General features: G+C 57.3%; 1 protein-coding gene across 11 annotated transcripts in view; it reads left to right on the top strand.

Moving 5' to 3' along the window:
* Positions 1-14478, top strand: part of ARAP1 (ArfGAP with RhoGAP domain, ankyrin repeat and PH domain 1) — a 61891-nt gene extending 47413 nt beyond the window's left edge. For 8 of the 11 annotated variants that reach the window (XM_042233196.2, XM_027979498.3, XM_027979494.3 and 5 more), the window contains 19 exons: positions 622-757; positions 1017-1119; positions 1925-2120; positions 2395-2446; positions 2555-2718; positions 2915-3127; positions 3481-3586; positions 3995-4142; positions 4233-4319; positions 4407-4475; positions 4785-4902; positions 6244-6357; positions 6604-6749; positions 7289-7321; positions 10724-10806; positions 11534-11584; positions 11759-11822; positions 13471-13620; positions 13875-14478. In XM_042233196.2, the coding sequence (XP_042089130.1) occupies positions 622-757; positions 1017-1119; positions 1925-2120; positions 2395-2446; positions 2555-2718; positions 2915-3127; positions 3481-3586; positions 3995-4142; positions 4233-4319; positions 4407-4475; positions 4785-4902; positions 6244-6357; positions 6604-6749; positions 7289-7321; positions 10724-10806; positions 11534-11584; positions 11759-11822; positions 13471-13620; positions 13875-13892 (2051 nt within the window). In that variant the 3' untranslated portion in view covers positions 13893-14478. The remainder of the gene's footprint in view (positions 1-621; positions 758-1016; positions 1120-1924; positions 2121-2394; positions 2447-2554; positions 2719-2914; positions 3128-3480; positions 3587-3994; positions 4143-4232; positions 4320-4406; positions 4476-4784; positions 4903-6243; positions 6358-6603; positions 6750-7288; positions 7322-10723; positions 10807-11533; positions 11585-11758; positions 11823-13470; positions 13621-13874) is intronic. The other 3 variants (XM_027979499.3, XM_027979497.3, XM_060399993.1) reach the window with 1 other exon arrangement.
* Positions 14479-21271: the final 6793 nt, after the last annotated feature.

The raw sequence follows: 21271 nt of genomic DNA, 5'->3' as shown, positions 1-21271 counted from the left end.
TCACTGCCTCTGGGCCACTGCCCCTAGTCTGCTTCCCTCTGCTTGGCAATATCATTTATGTAACCACCTGACTCATCCTTTTTTTTTTTTGCCGTGGATGCCAGGAATCTCTGAGCCTATGTGATGCTCAGTACTATGCATTATACGAGCCTGTGTGACCTTGACAGTCTGTATTTTTTCCTGCTTTCCTGGTCCAGACTCCCATTTCTGTTTCTTTATGGGATCTTGTTAGTCTCCTTAGATCCATTATAGGAGGAAGCAGAGGACAAAGCAGTAGGTCCTGCTGGCAGAGGAGGGTGGGGCACGGGGGTTACGTTATGGAAGTCTTCCTGGGCATTTGGGTTGGCCTTGAAGGGTGGGAGGGTGTGGGTAAAGGGAATAGGGTGAGCAAAAGCAGAGAGTATGGGATGTGTATCCATAGTGGTCAGAGAGGTGGCTGGAGAGGTGGGTGGGGCTGGCTTGCTGAGGCTACAGGGAGGAAGATGGGTTTGGGGGAAGCTTGTGAATTAGAGTGAAGAGGACATGAGTCAGATGGGAGTGGGGCCCAGGGAGAATGCAGTGGTTATGTTCAGGTGAGGGTGGAGAGCTCCCTCATTGTTCCCCTGCCTGTCTTCTCCCCAGAGTTCAGCCGACGCTGGTGTGTGCTTAGCGATGGGGTCCTGAGCTACTATGAGAATGAGCGGGCAGTGACCCCCAACGGGGAGATTCGGGCCAGCGAGATTGTGTGTCTGGCAGTGCCCACTCCTGACACCCATGGGTGAGCACCCCTGGGCAGAATCACAGACTGTTACTGATGTAAGGTCCAACCCTCCATTGGGGAGATTGGAAAACAGGCCCAGAGATGGGTGGGATCTCCCTGGGGTCACACAGCAAGCTGGTGCTATGCAAGGGCTAAACCAGGTCTCCTGAGGCCCTAACCTCTTACGGGACCAGGGAAGGGTAGTCACAGGGGCAGTGGGTGGAGGTGGGCCAGTGCTTGGCAGAGTGGGCCTGAATTCTGGCCTGTGTATCAACAGTTTTGAGCACACCTTTGAGGTGTACACAGAAGGAGAGCGGCTATACCTGTTTGGGCTGGAGAGCGCAGAGCTGGCTCGTGAGTGGGTCAAGTGCATTGCCAAGGTGGGCCTGGGTTAAGCAGGCTGGTGTGGGGGGAGTCTGTCGGGGTGCTGGGTAGAACCCCCGGCTTTCCCACTTTATGGATCAGGCCTGGATGGAAGGCAGAAGACACAGGACCCAGGGCCAGATGTAATTTGCAGCCCCTTGGGGACGGGGGGGAGGGGGCAGTCAGGAGACCTAGCTCAACTCTGGAAGCAGGGCCGGGGGCCAGAGCTCCCTAGATGCTCAGTATATGTTTAATAATGAGTCAGTCATCCTGAGATGAACAGTGCTGCCCCTAGGGGAGCGAGCACCTTGTCCTGGAGGAAGGAGGCAGGGAGGCTGTAGAGGAGAGCTCTGCCCTGGGGACTAGAATCAGGTACCCTCTAGGGTCCCTGTGTTTTGAGGGCCTGTGACTCTCATTCTCCGGTTCATTGGTCAGTCATCTGGGGGCCTCCTGAGGGTCAGTCCTCAGAGCCCTGGGGACCTGGATGAACCAGTCATGGTCCCAGCTCCTCAGTGGCTCGCAGGCTGGTAGAAGAGACAGATGGGTCAAACAGCAGAAACTGTAATTGGTACTACAACAGAGGGCAAGAATGCCTTGGTGCCCCAGAGAAGGGACATCCCTGATGGTGTCTGGGAAGGCATACCAGAGGCGGGCATATCTGAATGGTATGAAATGGGGCATGAAACCCACGTTAGTTCACTGCACTGCGTGGAAAATCGGTATATGCCCACAAGCCAAACAGTTGGGGTATCCCAGGTGGGCAGTGCTGTTGGCTGATACAGTCTCCCTGGCCGTCTCCACTGTCCCTGGCCTCCCCACCAGGCATTCGTGCCTCCCCTGGCTGAGGATCTGCTGGCTCGGGACTTTGAGAGGCTTGGACGCCTTCCCTACAAAGCTGGCCTGAGCCTACAGCAGGCGCAGGAGGGCTGGTTTGCCCTCACCGGCTCCGAGCTCTACGCTGTCTTCCCGGAGGGGCCCTGTGAGGAGCCGCTGCAGCTTCGGAAATTACAGGAGCTTTGTGCGTACACCTGGACCTGGGCCCCAATCTCCAGGGCACCCTATCCTCGGTTCCCAGGCCCCAGCCCCTCTCCTTAAGTCTGAACTCTACCCTAACCTGGCCAGAAGGAGCAGCCTGCCTGCTCATGTCCTCTCCTGTCCTTGGGATGCATCTCAGCCACCCCATGGATTGGTGGGTGGGTCCCAGGGGTTTGTGGACCCAGAGAGCTTCGGGAGGGAGCAGATTAGGGACCATGAATGAGGCCTGGACCTCACCTCAACTGGCTTCTCCACAGCCGTCCAGGGGGACAGCGAGAACCAGGTGCTGGTGCTGGTGGAGCGACGGAGGTGAGCCTTGGCTTCCTGAAGGGGCTCTGAGAAGCCTGGGCAGTCTGACAGGCCTGGGAGGGGTGGGACAGGTGGGGGGTCCCCCAAGTGACTGACTTCCCGGCCCAGGACACTGTACATCCAAGGGGAGCGGCGGCTGGACTTCATGGGCTGGCTAGGGGCCATCCAGAAAGCAGCGGCCAGCTCTGGGGACACGTTGTCGGAGCAGCAGCTGGGAGATTCGGATATCCCGGTGATTGTGTACCGCTGTGTGGACTACATCACACAGTGCGGTGAGCTCTGCTTTCTTGCACAGGCCCCGCCCCGCCCCGCCCCTCCTAGAGAGACTCACCTCCTGCCCAGAGCCTCGCCTTCCTGGGATCTCCCTGAAAGCCTCGAGGCCCGCCCCTTGACCAATGCCCGTAGCCCCTCGTGTTTGGCCACGCCCCGTCTCGGCCACGCCCCCAACTGAGCCCCACCCTTCTCCAGGCCTGACCTCGGAGGGCATCTACCGCAAGTGTGGGCAGACGTCAAAGACACTAAGGCTGCTGGAGAGCCTACGGTTGGACGCTCGCTCTGTACGCCTCAAGGAGGGCGAGCAGCACGTGGACGACGTCTCTTCCGCACTCAAGCGCTTCTTGCGAGATCTGCCCGATGGGCTCTTCACTCGAGTCCAGCGCCTGGCCTGGCTGGAGGCCTCAGGTGGGCCCTGCAGCCCATGCCCAGTCTGAGACCCAGGCCAGTGCTGCTGACTTGTACACTCTGATCTCAGTTTTCCCTGCCCTCCCCATCATGCGCTTGGGGCTAAGCGTGCCCCAGCGGTGGACTCTAGTGCCCCTTCCTCCTCGCCTCTCATTCCCATTGTCACTCTGTGCAGAGCTGGGGTCCCTTGGAGTTGGAGAATTCTTTATTTTTGTTACATGGCTGGCCTTATTTGACTTAGAGGTGGGTAGAGAGTGGTATCACCTAGGATGAAGCAGAGTAGCCAGAGGGGTGGGACAGGGAAAGTGGTTACTGGGGGGGATTCCTGACCTGATCCATCTCTCCCCACCCAGAGATTGAGGATGAGGAGGAGAAGGTGTCCAGGTACCGAGAGCTTCTGGCACGTCTGCCCCCAGTCAACCGGGCCACAGTGAAGGCTCTTATCAGCCACTTGTACTGGTGAGGAGCAGCACTCCTGGGGGGCTGGGGTGGAAAAGACTCTTCTCCTCCCAACCTGGCTGGCTCTTCTCCCCTGGGAACCAGGTGGGTCTGGGAACTGAGTGTTGCCTTATGATGTGCCCTGGTCTTGGACACTTTGGCTCCCAGCTTGCTTCCTTCAGGGTGGGAGAGTAGAGGTTTCAGCTTGCAGCCACATCTCTCACGTTCCCAGCCTTGCTTCTTCCTGGGACCCAAGACTTGGTCAGAAAGACTGTTCCCTCTTCCTCTTAACTAGTGGTCCTCTCTGATTGGGACCTACCCTGGCTTCACTCCAGGAGCCATTCATGGACCTGGCAGGAATTAGGAAGATGAGGTAGGGAAGTCCTGGGTTAGACCCCTCATTCAAGGCTTCCGTCCTTCTGTGTCCAGTGTCCAGTGCTTCTCAGACACGAACCAGATGAACACGCACAACCTGGCTATTGTGTTTGGGCCCACGCTCTTCCAGACAGATGGGCAGGACTACAAGGCCGGCCGTGTGGTGGAAGACCTCATCAGCCACTACGTGGTGGTGTTCAGTGTGCGTTCCCCAGCCGGTGGGCAGCAGCGGGCAGCATTCAGCCTCACAGGTGGCAGTGACCGTCTGTCCCTGTCCCTTCCCCCTTCACAGGTGGACGAGGAGGAGCTGAGGAAGCAGCGGGAGGAGGTCACTGCCATCGTGAAGATGCGTGTGGCTGGCACTGCCAGTGGGACCCAGGTGAAGGGCAGGGCCTGGGGTGGGGGGCTCAGGCCAGGCACCTGCACCCACTTCCTAGGCTTCCCGCTGAGCCCTGTCTCCCCACAGCACGCCGGTGACTTTATTTGTACCGTGTACCTAGAGGAGAAGAAGGCGGAGGCGGAGCAACATGTCAAGGTGGGGATCAGGGACCAAGAGGCCAGGGGGCTAGGAGAGTCAGGCTGTACCAGGCACAGGCTCCGATGACCAGGGAGCATGGCTTCCACCCCCAGGGGGCCCCTGGTTTGGGACCTGTATCAGGCCAGTGCCAGGGCCTGTCTCTTTCCCCTGTCACCAATCAGGACCACTCAGAGACAGCCTCCTGCATCCTAGTACTCCAGAGGATGCTGAGAGGGTTGGCTCACAGCCACACGGCAAGGTTGTGACAGAGTGGGGACTGGGGGCTGGGTAGGCTGATCTCTTCCTCCTCCTCCTGGGTGCCTGCAGATCCCAGCATCCATGACCGCAGAGGAGCTTACCTTGGAGATCCTGGATCGCAGGAATGTGGGCATCAGGGAGAAGGACTATTGGACCTGCTTCGAGGTCAACGAGAGGGAGGAGGCAGGTGCGTGACCAGCAGGACTGGTGCAGGAAGTGGGGCAGCCGCAGTCTGTCATCCTCTATCCCAGTTTGGTGATACTGGTGGCAAGGGGTGTTTTGGATGATGGATGTTGCTGTCAAGTTGTGACCTCAGTGATGGTGGTGAAAGTGTGCTGGTGGGGGTTCAGGTGGCAGCTGTAACATGGCCGATGGGAGGGATGGTGAAGGAGTAGATCGTGTCAGCTATGGCACTTTTTCTAGTGTTAATGAGACTGGTGTTGCTTGCGACGGTGGAGATGCTGAATTTGATAATGGGATTGTGAGTGACAGCATGGGTGGTGATAAACATGCTGGAGAAATGGGGTGCGGTGCTGGTGATGGTGTTGTTAAGGGGCTAGGGTGGTGAAGGGGGGTGATGATGGCATTTTAGGATGAAGGATGGTCTCAGTGGCAGTGGAAGTGGAGGGCGTATCTGTTCATTTGTTTTAGTATTGTTTGTTGAGTGCCAGGCAGTCGGCAGGAGAGTCAGGCACATAGTCCCTTCCCTCACAGGGGTTACTGAGTATGGAATAGAGATACTGATCCTGTGATCACACCCATAAACGCACAGCTACAGCTGTGTTAACTCCTGTGAAAGAAAGGGCCATAATGCCACCAGAGCTTATAACAAGGTCTCTGGCTTTGGAGTCCCTGGACTAGGAGGTTAAGGAAGAGTAGGGGTTACTTGGCGAAGAAGAGAGGAACGTACTTCCAGGCAGTGGGACAGCGTGGACAAAGGCCCTGTGGTGGCCAGGGGCACTATCCTTTTAAGGAGCTTGAGATAAGGGCAGTGAGGTGTGAAGCACGGGGTGGGGCTGAAGATGGAGACGGAGGCCGCGCTTCACAAGGCCATTGAAGAGTTAGTGGTTGGGAGCTGGGAAAGATTCCTCCTTACTGCTGGGTAGAGGGACACGGAGAGGGGGATGAGCGCCCATGGCAGGGACTGCGTCAGAGGCCACACCATTCGTCCAGGAAGATGGCGTCATGTGCCAGGGTGGCTGCAAGGAGCTGGAAAGGAGCAGAGAGATTCGACACATTGCAGGCTGAGAGGGAGGAGAGTTTATTTCCGGCTTGAGTAGCCTGGTGGGTGGTGCTGTTTGCCCTGATGAGGACGCACAGGAAAGATCACCAGCTTGGATTTGAATGTGGTAGGTTGGAGCAGATTTGGTCCTGCCCAGATGTGTCAGGAGTGGTCAGGGAGCCATGTGGCACTAGAAGGCAGAGGCAGCGGGCGGTGCCATTCGCCACGTAGGTGATGTGTGTCCATGAGCCAGCTCTCAGTGCTGTCCGGCCTTGTGGCCCCAGTGAGCAAGTGTCCTCTCCCCAGAGCGCCCCCTGCACTTTGCGGAGAAGGTGCTTCCCATCCTGCATGGGCTGGGCACAGACAGCTACCTGGTGGTGAAGAAGCACCAGTCCATGGAGGCCATGCTGCTGTACCTAGGTAGGTGGTGTCCCTGGGTGGGAGGCGCCTGCGGGGCTGGGAAGCCTGGCTGGGGGGTCCCTCCATCTAGACCCGGAGCAGGGTATGGTGGAACCAGGCAGGAGAGGCTCAGGCAGCAAGTACCAGGGGGGCAGGCCTCTTCAGAGGCTAGGGCAGGACAGGGCAGTTTCCTTCATTGGGGGACCCTGCCCCGGGTGTCTGTGTCCACGGGTGGGCACAGCCTGTGCCACTCCACTCCTCCCCCAGCCAGCCACGTGGGCGAGACCAAGCACGGCATGATGAAGTTCCGAGAGGACCGCAGCCTCCTGGGCCTGGGCCTGCCCACAGGCGGCTTCCACGATCGCTACTTCATCCTCAACAGCAGCTGCCTGCGGCTCTATAAGGAGGTCCGGGTACGTGATCCTGCTGGGTCCTGCCCTGCAGTGGGCACCTGCACCCATGCGTGCTTGGGCACCCAGGCTCCAGTGTCCCCCTGGGCCTGATGGTGGGAGCATCCCCATCGTGGGGTCTTGATACAGCACAGCACTGGTTGCGGGGAGCTGTGGACTCTCAGAGACCCTCCCGCTGTGGCTCTGGCTTTGCCCTGGGGCCCTCCAGGCCCTGGTACCTGAATGCCGTTACGTCAGGCATGTGCTGTCCCCCCGTGCCTGGTCATGTCACCCAAAAGAACCTGCTGTGTGGTGACAGCCCCAAGTTGTGGCCTGTGCATGCCTTGTTGCTTCATAGGCCATACCCACTCCCGGCCCACGCTGTGCCCACACTGTGCCCACGCTGTCCACGTCACATGTCCTCCCTGACCAGACACCATCTCCATCCCAGTGCCTCCCCCTCATCTTTTGCACATACGAGCCACATCCCGCCACACACCAGTACACACACCGTCCTAGCCCTGGGCCTCCTTCGTCCGTAACCCTGATCCTCTATCAAACAGAGCCAGAGGCCATGGAGCGGGGCCCCTGAGACCGTGAGTAGCTCCGGGTCAACTGCCAGCTGCCTTACACCGCCTGGGGGCCAGATGAGCCTGGTGGGAGCACAGGGTCATAGCCAGAGCTCCTGGCCATCTCTAGGCATGGTTTCTTGGCCTCTACCCAGGGGCTGTGCCCTAGGCTCCTGCCCTTCTCATCACCAGCCAGCCCTGTCCCAGAGTCCTTCACCGGGGTCCCCCATCAGTGCTTTCAAATTCTCCAAAGGACTCAGCTGTGGAGCCAGTTAGTGGAGGCCCATAGGAGCCACCCTCCTTCCAACCTTGGAGAGAGTTCCAGTGCTATTTAGAACATCATTGTTACTTTCAGTATCCTAAAACACAAGAGCAGGACTACAGAAGCTTGTGGTATGTTCCCCACTGGTAGCTGGTTGCCAGCCTGTGTTTACATACCCTGAGAGAAGGAAGCTCAGCCTCCCCTCCTGGGGGTTGCCCTATCCCTAGAATGATACTCCTGTCTGGGAGAAAGCCCTTGCTTAGCTTCAGCTGAGACCTGCCTCCCGCAATACCCCTGTGGATCCCAGCAGTGCCTTGGGTGCCGCAGAGTGCAGATCCTCTGTGGAGATGGTCAGCAGAAACATGTTTCTACGCCCAGGGGCCCAGCCTGAGCTCCTGCCAGCGTCTCCTGAGGACGTCTGAAGAGGCCTGGCTGCCATGGAGGAAGCGGAGCAGATAGCAGGCCCCTTGCCTCCCTCTCTCTGCTCACTGCATCTCTGTTAATGCAGCCTGCGCTCCTGCTGACCCTTGAGGGGAATGCCTCCTCTTCGCCCCTTTGCCTCCCTCTGTCATCATCGTCACATCCTTACCTCTGGGCTTTACTCCTCTAGTTAGTCCCCTTGGTTCTGGGATGCCTTTTTCCTGGCTCCCTCCCTCTAGGGACTGTTTGTGTGTGGACAGAGAGCAGGTGCCTCAAGTGTTGAGGCACCTGAAGGAGCATCGGCGTTTGCTGATCCCTTGACGTGGAAGAGGGAAGGCGGGAGAGCTAGAAAGAGGAAGCAGGTCTAATGTCTGTGGAGCCAGGCTTTGTGTCCAGCCTGTCCCGTACTGGGACATGCAATCTCCCTGCTGTCCTGTGGGGAGGGGCATTGTCCCTACTTCACAGGGAGAGAGCAGGCTTCAAGTGCTTTGTCTAAGGCCATCTCTAGGCGGTAGACTGGGTTTCAAATCCAGACTTGTAAGTCTCAGTCAGAGCTCTAGCTTTCTACCCCTTGAAGTACAGGGGCAAAGGCCTCGGCAGCGAGGGCTGGTCAGAGTGGGCCCTGGCGGTGCAGTCCCGGGGCAGCCAGCACCAGTCTCATAGGAGCCAGTGAGCTGCTTGTAATCCTGGTATTTGCTAGTGTGTGGGGCAACAGGGAAGACTTGAATTTGGAACAACCCCGGGCAGTTCAAGATAGGTGAAGACCCAAGCCTCATCCTGGGGTCTCCCGTTGTTAAAGACCCTGAGGCACCTGGAAAGGTACATTCTAGAAAGATCTGGATTCTTGCAGAGGTCTTTGAGCTTCGTTCCGTGTCAGTGACCTTATACTCGGAAATGCTGGGAAGATAAGCTGCTTGATCAGAAGGTCACATTGACTGATGCGCCCCTTGCCCCCCAGAGCCCCCTCGGCCTCCCTGTCTTGGCCACGCTCATGTCACACACCTGCCATGCATACACCGCGCACACCAGCACCTGAGGCTTGGGGGTGGTGGTGTTCTGACGTTCACAGAGCCGCAGCCTGGCCTGAACTCCTTCATCCCCGCAGTTTTCTCCTCGCCCTGCTCTGCCCACTCTTGGTTCACCTTATTCCTTGCTTTTAGTCCTCTTCCCTTCACACCCGCAGCCTGACTTCTTGAAGCCCGCTGCCTGCGTTTCATTCCCAGCCTGTTTCCTGCTGTACCTGCAGCCCAGCTTCCCCCACATCCTTTCTCCAGTCATGCCGACAGCCTACGTTCTCTTAGGACTTCTGTCTCAGTCTTTCCATTCCCGCTGCCTGGTTTCTTCCAGCCTCAGTCTGGTTTCGTCAGTGCTCCCAGCCTTGGATCTTCCCTGCTTGCACATAGGCACTCCCCTGCTGTATTCTTCTCACACCTGTTCCTCTCATATCCACAGCCTGATTTCCCTTCCCTCCACCCAGTTCGGTTTCCTCCCTGCCCGCAGCCCCGCTTGTCCCCGGCCCTCTTGGGCACCATTGTCCTGCTACATGCCGGAGATATAGGGCTCCCCCACCAGAGGCTTGGTCATTAGGGGGACTAGGGGTGAAAGCAAGATGAAGGTTCCTAATAAGCTCCTCCTAAACCACAACCCTGTCACAGTGCCAAAGTCTCCACTGATCCCTAGTCAGCCCACCGTATCATGACCTCACAAGGAAGTCCACCAATTCCCAAAATGCTCCTGCTTCCTGCCCATCCCCTAGGTCCCCTCTTTTATGTTCCTGCTGAGGAGCCATGCCTGGGGGTGGGGCTGGGAGCAGTGGTGGGGAACAGAGCAGAGGTGGCTCAACTTTGGACCCCCAGTTTCGGTTGTAAGTGAGTCCCCCCTCCCCTGCCATCCACCCTGGTGTCCCTGCTGGTACCAGGGTTGCCTGGTGGGGGCAGGGCTTCGAGCAAGTGGCTCCCAGAGCAGGAGGAAGGCTTATCAGCTTGACCTCTAACTGCTTCCCTGGAGGTCATTGCTCCCATTCTGCCTCGGAGCCAGCCTGCTTTTTCCAAGCCCAGACCCATATGCAGAGGCGGGGACCAGAGGTGAGCACGTCGGTGATCTGGTGCCCCTCCCCAGTACATTGGTCTGCTGCTTCCTGACCTAGACCATTGGGAAGTTCTTCCTGTGGTCTACCGAACAGCCATTCTGCTTAGCTTGAGTCATTAGCCTTCACTTCGTGGGATCAAAGAATCAGCAACTGCTCACCCCACAAGCCTTCTGTTCACACAGTCAACCCTGTAGCCTCCGCAGGGCAGGGAGGGGTGAGGAATAAATGACCTGAGACAGACGGACACAAGCAGCCAGCTGAGGTGCCCAGCTTGCACACGCCCATTTAGTTCGGTGCCAGAGGGCGATGTGTGCGTGCAGATGTGTCCCTCTGCGGATGAGCTGGATCAGCTGCTGCTGCGCGTCAGTTCTCATTTGCAGGGCAGCAGGGAGCGACTGGGGGTCACTGCTGTGGACAGCTGCCCCGGGGACTGAGGGTTGACTGTCTGATGCTGCTGCAGGGAGAGAGGCCTGGGGCTCTGTTGGGCTGGATTGTGATCAGGGAGGGCTTTATTAGGAAGGCTTCCCAGAGGAGGGCCCCTGTGCTGGGATACGGAGGGGCTGGGAGAACAGGGAGGGAGGCACCCAGTTGGGAGACCTGCCCCAGTGCCCACCCTGACTGGCTGAAGTGCCCACTCCCTCTGCCCTCCCCTACCCAGAGTCACCGGCCTGAGAAGGAGTGGCCTGTCAGGAGTCTCAAAGTCTACCTGGGAGTGAAGAAGAAACTTCGGCCGCCCACCTGGTGAGCTGGGGAAGTGGGTCTGTGCAGCTCAGAACTGACGAGGGAGACGTGGCTGAGGGCTGTGAACTTGATAGGAGCTGGTTCAGTGGTTCTAAAGGTGTGATCTCCTAAACCAGCGGCATCAGCATCACCTGGAAACGTGTTAGAAACCCAAATTCTCGGGCACCATCCCAGCTGTGCTAAATGATGGATTCTGGGGGTGGGGGCAGCAGTCTGGGCTGTTACAAGCCATCTTGGGAACTCCGATGCTTGCTCACGTCTAAGAACCATTGGCCTGGATGGAAATCCAGTTAGTCACTGAGTAACTCTGGGACCTCTGTGTGCCTCACTTCCCACATCTGTAGAATGGGAAAAATAACGGCACACCTGTTCCAAAAGCTGGTTGTGTTTCTTCTTCTTTTTTTAAATTGAAATATAGATGAGATGGTTGTATGTTTTAAAAGTTGAAAAACGATGCACAGCCACTACCATTGTTATTAATTGCAGTCACTTGACTTGGGTTTCTGGCATTCTCCTCTTAGCCCCTGGATGTGCCTGCTTGTCTCTGGGGGATAGGGAGCCAAGGCCCTGGGAGGCTGGTGTGGGGGGCTGTGAGAGGAGGAAACAGAGGCTGGGGTGTGCTGTGCCTGCCGAAGGCCCTGAGCTCTGCCCCCAGCCCTGGTCCAGGCTGCTGGGCTGTGAGGCCTCTCCGGGTTGTCAAGTGACCCCACCTGCTCTTTCTCTGCAGCTGGGGCTTCACGGTGATACACGAGACGGAGAAACACGAGAAGCAGCAGTGGTGAGCGAGGGTCCCAGGCCGAGGAGAGGTGGTAGCACGTCCCCCTGGACTGGGTCCCCTCACTGTCCAGGTCTGGGCCCTGCCCCTGAGACCCTGGGTGGGGGAGCAGGGTAGGATGTCCCTGCTCAGCCGGGCCGGCCCTGATGGTGTCCAGATCTGTGCCCCACCCTGCAGGTACCTGTGCTGTGAGACACAGATGGAGCTCCGGGAGTGGCTCGCCACCTTCCTCTTCGTGCAGGTACCAGGCGCGGGGTGCAGGGCTGGGAGTGGAGTCCCAGAAGGTCTCCGTTACAGAGCATGTGTATGTGTGTGCTGCTTCACTGTTCAGGCCACTGATTGCTTCAGGATTTTGAATTACTTTTAAGGCATTTGTATGTTCGTTCTCTTATAAACCCTTCCTGGCACCTGCTGTGGTCCAGCCTGGAGCCAGGCATGCTAGAGACAGAGGGTGTGGGTCCCTGCCCTCGGGCACTCACTCCCCACTGGAAAGGAAAACAGATCCAGAAGGGGCCTGTTAGAGCTGAGCGCTTGGGTGACAGGGAAGCCAGGGACACTACCTCGTGGCGGTGGTGGCAGGGTGGGGAAGGCAGCAGGAGAGGGTATTCCAAAGTGGAATCTTTGGGGATCAGGGAGTGGTCCCCAAGCAAAGGTAGGGGCAGGGGGGATTCTAGGCCAAGGAAACAGTTTGCTCACAGGCATGGCAGGACTGTCCGAGAGGGCATAAAGGGAGAAGCCTAGGAGTGCTAGACACTGGTACTGAAAAGGGAGCTGGGAGTAAAATCTCAGTCTTGAAGGCCATGCCAAGAAAGCTGAACTTGTCAGGCGGCAATTCTAAGGGAGACTTTTTAAGCAAGAGTGGTGTGCAGGGTTGCGTCTGAGAGGAGGGTTCATTGTGGGTGCGGCTTGTAGGGAAGGATGGACTGAGGGCTGAGCCTGGAGGTGAGGGGTCCCATGAGGTGGCTGCTGCAGGGGCTATGTGGGAGCAGGTTGGAGAGGACTTGAAGCCAGAACAGGGCTAGAGGTGTGGGCTGGAAAACAGGTGTGTTTTTGTTTTTGTTTTGGCTTCACGGCATGTGGGATCTTAGTTCCCTGCTGCTGCTAAAGTCATTTCAGTCATGGCCGACTCTGTGCAACCCCATAGACGGCAGCCCACCAGGCTCCCCCGTCCCTGGGATTCTCCAGGCAAGAACACTGGAGTGGGTTGCCATTTCTTTCTCCAATGCATGAAAGTGAAAAGTGAAAGTGAAGTCGCTCAGTCGTGTCCGACCCTTAGTGACCCCATGGACTGCAGCCTTCTAGATTCCTCCGTCCATGGGATTTTCCAGGCAAGAGTACTGGAGTGGGGTGCCATTGCCTTCTCCGCTTAGTTCCCTGACCAGGGATCAAACCCTACATTAGGAGTACAGAGTCCACTGGACCACCAGGGAAGTCCCCAAACAGGTTTTTTAAATGAGAACTCAGAATCGTCTGAGGAAAAGGGAGATGAGACTGTACCAGGGCCTCAGGTTGAGCCCTTGTAGCCCTGAGCTTCCTGGTAGTCAGCGTCTAAAGGGGATCAGAGTGGATTCTGTAATTTTCTGGGTTTCTGGTGAAAGGAAGCAGGCTTGTTCCTGTAGAACTGTTTTCTTGGCGCTGCATTCTTGGAGCGGTTTGTTTGTGGGCCTGGAAACGAGAGTTGTTGAGTAACATAATAGGCTGGGCTTTGCCGGAGATACAGTCATGTTCTGTAACAGCTGCTTCTCATATCGGCTGGGATCAAAGCTGAGGGTTTCACCTCAGATCATAGCCGAAGCATTTCTGGGAAGGGTGGGTGGATCCAGAGCCATGTCTAGGCCCGGCGGAAGCCGAGCCCAGGCCCAGCGCCCCTCTTTTCCCCTACCACCCAGCACGACGGCCTGGTGTGGCCCTCGGAGCCCTCACGCGTGTCCCGGGCAGCGCCTGAGGTCCGGCTGGGCAGCATTTCGCTGATCCCCCTGCGAGGCAGTGAGAATGAGATGCGCCGGAGTGTGGCTGCCTTTTCTGCAGACCCCCTTTCTGTGAGTGGCTCTCCATCCCTGTGTGCAGGTGTCTGGGGACCTGGCTGGCGCCCACCTTCTCCCTGACTTACCTTTGTTCCTCCTCTCTGAGTGCCCTCCAGCCCCATCCGTCAGTCCTCAGTGGGAGCCCTGACAGGCCCCTTGGGTTCACCTGGTTCACCGGAGCACCCTCTATTGCTGGCCCCTGACCCCCTCTTCCCTGTGAGTCTTCACAAACCTGCTCATGGAATCTGGGCTTCTCTGCCTTCCCACAGCTTCTCCGAAACGTCTGAGCCCTGTTGGGACTTTGCCACGCCACCGCTGCCATGAAGCCTTCCTGGGCAGATGCCCTCATGCCCTGCGTGCCTGGTGTGAGCCAGCAGGGGCCGCCTGAGGAAGCTGCATCCCCACGCCCCTCATCCTGCAGCCTGGGGTTCCCTGGCCAGGACATGGGGGGCCAGGCAGCAGGGTCTGCCTGAGGAGGAATCCCTTACCTGCTCTGTCCAGGTGCTCAGCCCTGCTGGCCTGCTCCCCCACAGGGTCACCCACCCTGACTTTGGAGGGGTTGGAAAGATGGGTGTCTGTCAGGAACCCTGGCAGGCTGCCGTCCTTTCAGAGGCTCGAGGCCCTGAGGGCCCCGCTGGAAGGGAGCCCACCCTTTGACCACAAACTCCAGAACAGCCGAAAGCGGATGCTCTGAAGGAACACTCAGCTGGGGTGGGGAGGGAGCTCTGGGTAAATGTGTACAGGGCTGAGAACTGGACTTGGGGGACTTGAGCCCCTCTTCTAGTCTGGGCTTACTGGGAGGGCCCAGGCTGCCCGGAGCCCCTTCCCCACTTTGGGGACCTTTTGATAATATAAATATATCTGTATATTTTATCCCCTGGTGCTGAGGCCTCTAATTGGTTGGGGGTTTCCGGTGTCCCAGGGTAAGAGGGGCCAGGAGGTCCAGAGGTGAATGCCTTGTGCCCTGAAGCTGGGGACCTGGCTCTGCTCCCTCCAGACCCTCCCCTGTTCAGACACTCTTCACCTGCCCCAGGCAGAGCCCCGGCCAGGCTCCAGGCCACCCTCATTGTACTCCTGTGCAGCCAGGATGGGAATTGCGGGTCCTGACTCTGGCCAGGACAGACCCCAGCTGGACTCGCCCTACTGAAGTCTGATTCCGAGCCAGGGGCTGGGTGTGTGAGACACAAGGTCACAGGCACCAGAGCTATATTAGGAAGAAGGGCCTCAGGTTACCCTGGGCTTCTGTGCATACCCCTCTAGAGGTGCCCTGCCTTGGACCAGGAAGCTGCCCTCACTGGACACTGCCTGGCCATCTCCAAGAAGACAAGGCCCTGGCAAGTGGGGCGCAGAGACGAATTTGGGACTCCCTGGGAAGGTGCCAGACACCGCATTCCTGCCTCTGCCTAAAGCCTCATTACCAGCCTGTCTCCGGGGACCAGCGGGCAGACAGGCTGACCTCCCAGCCTAAGCCACTGGGGCTGGGCAAAGTGGGTGGGGGTGGGTCGATCACATGACTTCTAACTGATCCGGTTCAGTGGGGAGGCCTGGGTGAGGAGGGGGGTCTTGGGGACCTGGACTCCAGGCTTCTTGTTCCTGTCTCTTGGGAAGGGAAAGTGGATGCCAGACTGAAATAGGTTCTCTGGCAACTTTTGTCCTAGGTAGGCTGCTCCAGACCAAGCTGGCCATCCTACCAGCAGCTAAGATAAAACCCTTGTCCAAGTGCTTGGGGGCTGGAATTCTTCCCTGGATCTGACCTTGGACTGAGCAGCTAGCCCTGTGGCCCAGAGAAAGGGTGGGTGAGACTGGAGGCACTCCCCTGCTAGGCTGCCAAGTGTCATTTACCCCAGCTTAGGGGCGGATAGGCTGCAGTGACTGCACTGGGCCACCAGAGGGCAGCCATGGACAACTCAACACTGCTGGTCTCAGCACAGGCTCTGGAAGGCCCCCTTGTGGCTGTCCTCTGTTGGAGTGTCCTGTGGGACCTGGCCCTGCCTTTGACCATAGGGCTGGTGATGTTCTGGAAGGCAGCACAATGGAGGAAGTGCTTTGGACTCCCAGGCTTTTGGAGTCCGAAGGAGGGAGGAAAGGCCTTTGTGGGTCAATGGCTTTGTAGGCGCTATCTCCTGGCAGAGGAAGAAAGACCCAGAGAAGGGAAGTGACTTGTGCGAGGTCACACAGCTCTCCTGAATCGGGGTTGCAATTCATTTCTACTGCCCCACTTTGGGAGGTTCTCCTTCCTTCACTCTGATTCTGACTCTGCTGTCTCCTCTCATAAATGGCCCCATGTGTCTCCTGGGGAAGGGGATCTGAACTGTGTAGAGTTAATGATAGCTTAAAGTGCTCTTCCTGGGGATCAGGGGTGACATCCCAGTAGGAGCCTTCTGGGCCTCAACTTAATGAAACATGGCAAAGACAGCAGTATTGGGTGGATTAGGGCAGGAGGCTCTGCTGTTCTTTGTCACAAAGATTTCTAGAAATGGGGCCCCTTGGGACCTTGGATGGTTTGTTCACATATTATTTGAAGTTGGATTGAGGGGGATGAATATAAGGAACCTGGAGCCAGACGTGCTGAGGTGTGGGCAGCGGCTCTTGGAGAGTGAGGAGGCTTCCTGGAGGAGGAGGTGCCCCTAAGTTGGCACTGAACTGGAAGCCTTGCCAGGTACACATAGTAAGGAGGGTGCAGGTTGGGATGGGGGAGGGGGACAGGCCTTTGGGGTCAACCCAAGTCTGGGCCTAATGGCAGGAAACCATGGGGAGGGAAGGCATGGGAGGGAAGGCATGTCAGATCTCCGGAGTTAAGGCATTGTGGATGGAGAGGAGGCTGAGCTGGGGGAGGGCTGGCAGGTGGGGTGGGGTGTCAGTCTCTCTTCTGTCTCCTTCCTGCTTAACCTGCCGACCCTGCAAAGTGTTCAGCAGCCATCCAGCTGTCAAGGGCCTCCAGGCCTCAGGAGATCCCTGGGCTCCACAAGAAATCAATGGGGTTGAGGGAGGGGAAGGTGGGCTCTGCCTCCTCCTCGCTTCCCCCTGAGCCCAGGGATTAGAAGGGGTGTCTGGAGCTGAGGCCTTCTTTCCTGGCCCCATGCTCTTGTGGCTCCCAAGCCCCCTGCCCACAACTGGTGGTTTTGAAAAGCATGGGTGTAGGACTTCCCTGGTAGTCCAGTGGCTAAGACCTCACGCTCAATACAGGGGGCCTGGGTTCAATCCCTGATCAGGGAACTAGGTCCCACGTGCCACAACTAAGACCTGGCACAGCCAGATAATAATAAAAGCATGGGTGTGAATGCCAACTGGGCAGATGCCAACACTCCCATCTACACACTAGTTTTGGCTGAGTTCCTGAGATCTTGGGTCCTCAGTGTTCTCTTCCGTACTTTGGAGATATTAATAGCACCCACTAAGGGGAAGACTAAATGAGCTAATAAATGTGAAGTCCCTAGCACTGTCCCTCAGTAATCCCCTCCCAGATATATCTGGAGAGACATCATGGCACCCAGAGTCCTTTCCAGGACCAGCATGTTTTCACTCCACAAGCTTTTCTTGAACACTTACTGTGCATGCAGGGCTTCACAGAGCACCAAAAAGCTGGAGCAGGTGAACAGGCGGGGTGGGGGAAGGAGAAGCTCTTCTGGTTGGGGGAAACTGATCAGGAAAGACTCCGAGGAGGAGGTGAGCTTGGAAGGACAAGTGCTGTTTCTGCAGGTGGAGTTGAGAGGGAGATATCTCGGGGGGAAGGATTGGCATGAGCCACAGGCAAGGTGATGTAGGCCCGCAGTGAGCCATCTGTTTTGATTGGAGCCTAGTGCACCACGAGCACTCCGGGACCTGTCCCCCCAGCCTGTGGTGTTGGGATCTTCCCCAACCAGCATCCCTTCACTCTGTGATCTAAGTGACCCAGTCTTTGATCTGAGGAGAGTATCTCATACAGAGTATCTCATAAGCATAGCTGGCACGAACCTCCCAACCTCTCCTCCAGTATGACACCTCCTTCAGGAAGCTCTTCTGGATTGCCCCTCCATCATACTGCACTGTGCGCACTTAGGGTGTGTGTGTGCACCCAGACTGCTTGAATCCAGCTAGAGATTGGCCAGGGAAGAGCTGTCAGGGACAGGGTTTCCCGGTCAGTCCAAGCTGGTTCAACCCTAGGATGTTCCCCTCTCCCACGCCTCTTTCAGCCTGTGGAAATTTCCTCATTTTCTCTGCCCTGGTTATAGCTTCTACTGCTGTATTTATCACCCTGGAGACACAGTGGCACGGGCGCACACGCACAGTGCCTGCACACCTCCTCCTGAACTCCAGACACACGCACACGCGCGCACACAGACTGCACGTGTATGAACACCCCCACACAAAGCTCTCTAGGAAAATGGCCCCCCTCCCTCCTGCCCTTCCTCCTCCTCCACTCTGTCCTCCCACCACCACCCACCTCAAAACGCTGAGACCAAAGAGATGGGCTGGATGGTGCCTCCCACCACTTGTCAGCTTGGGAGGTACTTCCCCCTTGGTGACTACAGTGTGCTCTTCCCCACCACCCCACCCTTCCCCCGCGCCTCCCGGCTCTCCCTGCCTTCCCCCACCTCTGCTGTTCCTTTGTGTGTCTTCCCCCACTCAGTCGGTCAGAGTCCCTCTCTGCCACTCCTCTGACCCTCTGAGGTGGAAGGTGTTCTTCCTCCCTGCCCTCCGTCCTGCGTGGCTCGTGGCACTGATGGAGAGAGAGCCAGGCTCGCAGGCCCCAGGGCCTAAGCTGCCTCAGCTCCTGTCACTTCCAGTTCCTCCTCCTGGGTGAAGGGAGGATTGTGTGCCTAGCACCATGGAGACCAGCGTCATGGCAACACAGCCCAGGTGGGCGCAGCCTTCCTCCTCCAGGGTCCTGCAGAGACCCCAGGAGGAGCTGCCAAGAGGCCCCAAGGAGGTGGGCCTTGTACTGGTGCCCAGTGCTGGCTGCCGAGCCCGCCTCCAGCTCACACCACCCCCACATCACCAGCATCCTGACCAGCTCTACTTGCAGCTTCCAGTGCCACAAGCCACTAATCCCAGTGGAGTAAAGTCTTTTTGCAAATATGAACTCCAGAGCTGGGGATCCTGTGGGCTCATTTATAGTAAGGGCCAGAAAGGGCAGGGGCTTGCCCAAGGGCACACAGCTCATCCAGCCAAGCTCCTGCCTCAGATCTCAGTTCTCTCTGGCCTCCCACCTTCCACTCAGGTCAGCTGTGACTGGGGCAAAAGGGTCATTTCAGCCGCCTGGGAGGTCTCTAGCCAGTCCTTAGCATTGACAGTGATAATGATGCTGATAAGCCTTTATGAAGCACCCACCTCCTCCTGGGCTAAGGGATTGCATGTGTCATTTTATGTAATCCTTGTAACGAACCACATGGAAAAGATGCCTCTTGTTCTTATCTTGTTGGTGAAGAAACAGGCATAGACTTAGCAGTGTCAGGTGGCTGGTGAGCAGTAGGGCTGGGACGGGAACACAGGTCCTCTCCAGCTGGTGCGGGTGAGCCAAGGCTTCATGCCTTGTGCCCTCCCCAGCAGGCACTCTTTTCTAAACCAGTGACAAGCTGTGTTTTCAGTTCTGTCTTTCCCTCTGGAAAGAGCTCCTGGGGGAAGATCTAGGGTTTAGTCTAGGTCTGGCCTTAGGGTCTTCACAAGTCAGAAGGCTTCTTAGGTGATGAAGAGGGAACAGAGCCTTCCTCGCATGCCCTAGAGAAAAGCTCTCTTGCAGTATAGTAATGCATAAACTAGCTTGCAGTCTCCAGGTCCTTTTAGAGTCCTGTCTAAACCCAGCTTGGAGCCTCAGGAAGCAGGAAGGAGACCCTGCCTCCTGGGCCCAGACTCAACTTCTCTCCCGACCTTGATGGAGTCACATTGCAGCTGCTTCCCTCTTAGCTTATGTAATCATTCAAATATAGCAGCTGCCTTTATCCCACTGAGTCACACCCCCTCCTCCCCCTCCCCCACCCCACTCAGGTGCAGGGAGTTAAGGGGAAAGAGGTAGATCAGGGCTGAGTGGGTGGCTCAGGGCCTCCTGGCAAGGACAATCCTAGTTTGCTGGGTTGGAGGGTGGTGGAGGTGAGGGAGCTGGGCCAGGGCCCCAGCAGTTCCAGAGTTTGAAGCCACAGTCATTTCTGCTCTGACCTGTCTCTGCTGAAATGATGTGTTCCTGGGGATCCCTTTCCAAAGTTATAAGCTGTATCTGCAGACTTCCCTCCCAGCCCTCAGTCTGGTCGAAAGGGCGAGGAGGAAGATTACAAGAGGAGGAGCTAGGCTGGTGGGGCAGTGACCAGGAGTCCTTGATCCTAGGCCCAGCCCTGTCCTTTACTCCCTGCGACCTGGACCTGTTTCTGCCCTCCCTCACCTGTTTCCCCATCTGTACAATGAGGGATTGGCCTCTGTTGCCTCTAGCATCTTGAGCTGCCTGATCCACATCCCAGGAGGTGACCTCAATCTTAGGCAGAAGGCACTGCCAAGTGTCTGGTTCAGCCTCATCCAGGCTGACTTCCTGCTCTGCCTACCCTAAATCTACCCGTCTTCTCTGGACAAGTTCAACGCTCCCGCCCCATCCATGGGCGGTCTAGGTAGGAAGGGAAGATTCTGAGAGGGGCTGCCTCTCCCTCCTCTAAACTTTCTGTCTGTTCCACCGCTTTATCCTCCTGCCCAGCAGATATGGAGAGCTTACTGCCCACCTCCTGAGGTCACTCCTTCCCCCATAGGGCACCTCTGGCTGCTCCTGGAACCTGAAGTAGGCCCACAATGCCTCAGCCCTCATTCCTGCGTCCCCAAAGCCACCTTCCTGAGATGTGGAAGAAGCCATTCCCAGAGGCAGTGGTGGCCTTTTGTTCGTTTATGCAAAGGCCTGTCACCCATGGTGTGGTGGGGTCTGTGCTTACCCTGACAGTGCAGGGAATTATGCCAGGCTGTTGCCAAGGACATGGTGCTCCTCTCACCATTGTCCTTGGAGCCACAGGTGGCAGCTTTGACCGAGGAGGAGAAGCACTGTGAGATGTTTCTCTGAGGCCTCCCCCACTCCCCCAATGGGCTCCTGTTGCCAAGACCCAGATGTGGACATCCTGGCTCCCAGCCAGAGGGAGTCACCCAGGGGTTTTCAGGCCAACCCTCCGTGAAAGCCGTGTTCCACCAATTACCAGCCTTACGCTGGAGTGAAGTGATCTGTTTCACACTCCGCAGCCTCAGTCTTCCCCGGCAGGGAAGGTGAATTCCCACAGAGCAGGTCAGTAAGCACCCCCTCCAAACACACACCACCTGTGTCCCCACATCCACCTGCAGCCTCTTTTTGAGGCTCCAGTGTGTCCTGGACCGAGCTCCGAAGTGCCCCATCTCATTTCCACACTCTGTGTTGCCTTCCTACTTTCCTCCATCAACATTTTTCAGTAGTACCTGGTGAGGCCATTCAAAGGCAGGGGCCTGGTGCCAGGGTGAAAAGGACTGGCCTGTCCTTGAGGAAGATGAGAACCAGTGGGAGAAAGGAAGTGAACCTGAGCGGGGGAATGAGATGTTGGGACGGGTGGCAAGTCAGGGAGTTGAGTCAGCTGGGCCTGCTCTGCCCAGGATCCAGGGATCCCTCCTGCCTACCTGGTCCACTGTGAGTGGGGGCAGGTATGTGTTGAACTTGCCCAGAAAGGCTGAACCAGGATTTTGGATGGGCTGGGAA

Source organism: Ovis aries, chromosome 15 (genome assembly GCF_016772045.2).
Source record: "Ovis aries strain OAR_USU_Benz2616 breed Rambouillet chromosome 15, ARS-UI_Ramb_v3.0, whole genome shotgun sequence".
Classification (NCBI taxonomy): Eukaryota; Metazoa; Chordata; class Mammalia; order Artiodactyla; family Bovidae; genus Ovis; species Ovis aries.
This window is presented reverse-complemented; position numbering and strand designations above follow the sequence as displayed.